The sequence below is a fragment of the Vigna unguiculata genome, chromosome 3, assembly GCF_004118075.2.
Source record: "Vigna unguiculata cultivar IT97K-499-35 chromosome 3, ASM411807v1, whole genome shotgun sequence".
Taxonomy (NCBI): Eukaryota; Viridiplantae; Streptophyta; class Magnoliopsida; order Fabales; family Fabaceae; genus Vigna; species Vigna unguiculata.
This window is the reverse complement of record NC_040281.1, coordinates 28,487,539-28,492,210: the sequence shown is the minus strand read 5'-3', so window position 1 is coordinate 28,492,210 and position 4,672 is coordinate 28,487,539. Positions and strand designations below refer to the sequence as shown.

At 36.6% G+C, this 4,672-nt stretch overlaps 1 protein-coding gene across 1 annotated transcript; it reads right to left on the bottom strand.

Moving 5' to 3' along the window:
• Positions 1-1,335: 1,335 nt before the first annotated feature.
• On the bottom strand, positions 1,336-3,529 carry LOC114176818. Its single transcript, XM_028061987.1, has 3 exons — positions 3,232-3,529; positions 2,908-3,096; positions 1,336-1,696 (listed from the first exon to the last, which is right to left on the bottom strand). The coding sequence occupies exons 1-3, from the start codon at positions 3,460-3,462 to the stop codon at positions 1,613-1,615; spliced, it is 504 nt and encodes a 167-aa protein (XP_027917788.1). The 5' UTR covers positions 3,463-3,529; the 3' UTR covers positions 1,336-1,612.
• Between the last annotated feature and the right edge of the window lie 1,143 nt (positions 3,530-4,672).

Genomic DNA, 4,672 nt, shown 5'->3' with positions numbered 1-4,672 from the left:
GTCAAACGGGTCCGACGACCAGAACAGACTTTGTGGGCCTAAAGACATGAGCGGGCTCAGCAAGCCTGACAAACCGGGTAAGTTGATCGGGACCAACGCCCTGAAAAAGTCGGGTGCGCCTAATGCTCTCAACGGGTCAGGTGGGCCCGAAGACCCGAACGGGCCAAGCAGCCATGATGACCTGAACGGGCTAGGCGGACCCGAAGACCTAAATGGACCAAGCGAGTCCGATGACCCAAACGGGCCAAGCGGGCCCAAAGACCCGAATGAGCCAGGTAGGCCCAAAGACTTGAAAGAGTCAGGCAGGCCCGAAGACCCAAACGAGCCAGGTGGACCTAATGCCCCGAGCGAGTCAAGCGGGCTTGAAGACAAAAATGGGTCAGGCGGGCCCGAAGACCCGAACGGGCCAGCTGGACCCAATGACCCGAATGAGCCAATTGGGCACGAAGACATGAACGAGCCAAGTGGGATCGATGACCCAAACGAGTCAAACGAGCTCAAAACCGAACAGACTTGGCAGGCCTGATGATTCGAACGGGCCAGGTGGGCCCGAAGACTCAGATGGGTTAGGATGGGTCGGCCCAACGATTCGAACGGGTTATGCCTGACGATCTATACGAATTGGACAGACTTGACAACCCTGATGGACCGAGCGGGCCCGATGATTCAGACAAGCTGAGTTGGCTCGACGACCTGGACAAGCTGAGTTGACCCGACGACTCAGATGGATTGTGCCAGACGACCCATACCAATCGGGAAGACCTGATGCCAGAATAGGCCAAGCGGGCCCAAAGAAGTTGATGGGCTAAGCCGGACCGACATGACGATTCATATAGGTCATACCCGACGACTTGTACGGACTGAGCAGGCTCGAGACCCTGATGGGCCGAGCGAGCTCGACGACCCGAACAGGTTGAGTGGTGTTGACCTTAAAGACACAAGTTTTAGAAAATTCAATTTAATTTTTTTTATAAAAAATAGATTCTAGATTTTGAACTTGACCCAAATATTTAGATTGGATTTAAATCTTGATCCAAATATTTGAATCTAGATTTAAAAAAAAATCCAAACTTGTTTTGCTGAAAAAATAGATTTGGGTCAAAAATCTAATCTAATTATTTGGATCTAAAGTGGATGTGAGTTGGATTATTAAAAATCCAATTCATGCTCACCCATACCCTCGATTTTGCTCCCATAAGAAAAATGTAAAACCTCAAAGATATTTTTGAAATAGTAGCATGAAATAAAGTAGGGAAAGGAAACTTATATTTAAGTCCACCAAACATAATCATTTTTTTCTTACATGAGTACGTTATAACAAATATAAAAAGTTGATTACTTTTAAATCAAGAAATTATTATTAATGGGGTAATTTGTCAATAATATACAAAAACAACCAACTAATACGTTATTTCTGAGTGACACCGGCATCTACAACTACAGGTTTAGGTACTTTTCGGATCAAAGTTTCTGCTATGATGCCCGTACACAGCAATTATCTTGTATATTTTTGGTACATAAAACATGTTCAACCAAAGATACAACAAAATTCGAGCCACTAAAATTAAAAAGCAAAAAGGGTAATTTGAGGTTAATCGGAGGACTAGTTACATTACTTAGAACCATGCTTACCATACTCTTCTACTCTGTGAAGAGCATCCATGAGAACATCAGTTGTCCAATCCTTTACATCCTCCTGTTCACAGCATGGGAAAATTTCAGTTACTCAGGGTGTTTGGATTAGGTTCATGGTGAGAAATTATCAATTAATTTTTCATGATGGAGGAAGGTAAAACAACAAATACTTCTCTCTTTCAGGATGATAGGATAGAATTGATTTTTGTGTTATCTAAACACATTGTAATTTAAATGTTTCCTAACTCCAATGCAAGTACATATGCTGATTGATTCTTAAAGTTAAGCAACTTTAAAATATCATTAGAACACATGAGTACTTAAAGACGTTGCATATGTAAGAAAATGCAACTCACAACATTACTTAGCATTAAAAAAACAATTTTTCAAGTCAAAATGAAAAAATATCGCTAGTACAGAGATATAAGAGGACTTACTAAAAACAAAAATCTTACTACTACTAAAAACAACTTAAAAACTCAGGCTCAATTCTACCATTCGAATGAAAATTGGCAAGAGTGTGTTTTTGAAAACCATTCAACCTCCATCGAATGTGAATCCAACAATTTCTCTTACGATCGGTTTAGTTTTGAAAAAAAAAATAGAGGAAGTAAGCTGAGAAAAGAGAAAACAAATAGCTGAAAAATAGAAAGAAAATGTTTTCAAAATTGTGTAATTTGATAATAAATAAGAAAAAGTAGAGTGAGTCCAACAATATTACAGGTACAGTAGGTTTTCCAATTTACTATGGTAATTTGCATTTTATTGAATGCATTGCATATTACTAAGGTGAAACTTTACCAAACAAACCAACAAAAGTAAAGATCTCGCTCTTTTCTTTTCCCTCCTCCCAACCAGAGAAAAACCCTTTGTCATGTTTAGTTTCTTAGAAAATGAGAAATGAGTGTTGAAAACACAAAAACAAAAAGTTTTTCAGCACGCAAATCTCTCTTTCTCAATAAACTAAACATGTATGGCAAAAATTATTGGACTCGGAGGTTGAATAGTTTTGCAAACACACTCTAAGTTTTCAATTTTTGCATTGAAAATGCCCATCAAAGCAAGTGATAACTGCCTAGATCATGTGCAATGAAGAATATTTCATAGATTATATAGACAAATCTAACAAAAGTCTAGAGAAGTTAATTTCAACCATAGTTATATAGCTATCTATTCTAGATCAGTTTCTTTCGAGAAAGCATGTTCTCATCAAATACAAAGCCTACAAACATATAAAGAAAGTAAAGAATATAGTAAGGTGAGAGTGATCACCATGCGCAATGGTTCTCCGGTTCTTATTCTGGAATTAGGGCGCGATAAAGTGGACTCAAACGGAGTTCTGGGCCTGATTTCTCGAAACTTCTCCCACTCCTCTCGGGTGACCATTCTAACGGTGCCTTGACCTTCAGGAGCATTCTTTATCTTACGCTCCAACAGCTCTTGGGATTTAGATTCATCATACTGTCACCGATTACATCCATTAGTCACAACTTCATTTCATCGAACACGTGATGTGCATCAAGATCAATCACCGTAACCCTCACATTGATATACTTGTTAGTTTATATTGTGAAGTTGGGGAGGTGGCATACGTACCATCATGAGGAGTTTGGCGAGGAGAGCGATTCCGACGACGGCGACAACCATGGGCATGGTGGCGGTGTCGAGGTATGACAGGGATTCGGGAACTGTAACGATAAACTGGTCCTTGCTCTTGGGTTGCCTCATCTTCCTTTTCTTCTCCAATTCCAACGCTCTTCTCTTCAATGCTTCTGTCGGCACACCACCACGAAGAGTGTGCAATAATCTACACTTCAACGCGTTCATCTTTCGTTACCTTTCATCGAACACCCTCTCTGCCCAATTCATGTCTTCAATGTCCCTTTACTGTTATATATAGTATTAATAAATATTTCTTTTATATAATTAAAATTTATAATAAAAATATTTAAATATGTTGATTATATTTAAAATTTACCATAAATATTTTTATATTTTATTTTTAAATTTTTTATTTGAAAAATAACTTTATCAGACATTTTCTCTTTTTTATCATGATTCATTGTTTTGAATGTTCATCGAATAGAATTGTGTTATTGGTGCAAAAGAAGTTTATTGATTTTATACAGAATAAATAATACTTATTTAAAAATTCATCAATTATCTTTAGTGATATTTCTCTGAAAAGAAAAATCAATCTTTTACCTTTTATTTACAGAATTCGACTTGTTTCATTTTTGCAGTTTAGGATTCGGTTTATGGTCCAAATTCGAACATAGGGTTTCTATGGAATAAGATTGAAAACGTGGGACTAAGAATGAAACAAAATTAAAAAAAATCGAAAAGTTGAATTTTTTTAAAAAAACAAGAAATAAATTAAAAGTGTATAAGAAATTAAATTTATGTGATTGAATATTTTTATATTATTATATATAAAAAACAGTAAAATAAAATTTCAAAAATAATTTTATGAATAATATATATATATATATATATATATATTTATTTTGTAACGTCCCATTAAATCAATAATAAAAATTAAAGGAACGTCACACAAGATAATGTAGGAGCGCAGTCTAGGAACATAAGCATAACTCCTTACAATACTCAAGGCACACCACGATGCCAAAACTAATCAAAATACAAAGTTTAACCGTACACCAAAAATAAATTTAAAAGTCAAGTAAATACATGGGCTATAGCCCTGTAATAAAACCTAAAGTAGTATAATCAGTCCAGGCATACTACGCAGCGGAATCATCCATTCCCTGTTGACCTCGATGTCTCTCGCATATGCTCACATCAATAAGTTGATGATCATCGCAAAAGGAGAAGAACCACATACAAGATAACCAAACAAGCAAACATGGTAAGCTAGAGTAGAAACAAGCTAGAATAGAAACAGTTTATCAAGCAGTCACATGCTATTACACAATCCAAGCAATATATATATATATATATATATATATATATATATCATCCAAACATGTTATGACTCCTCAAACAATACACTAGACTCTTACTCGACTCATCCGGA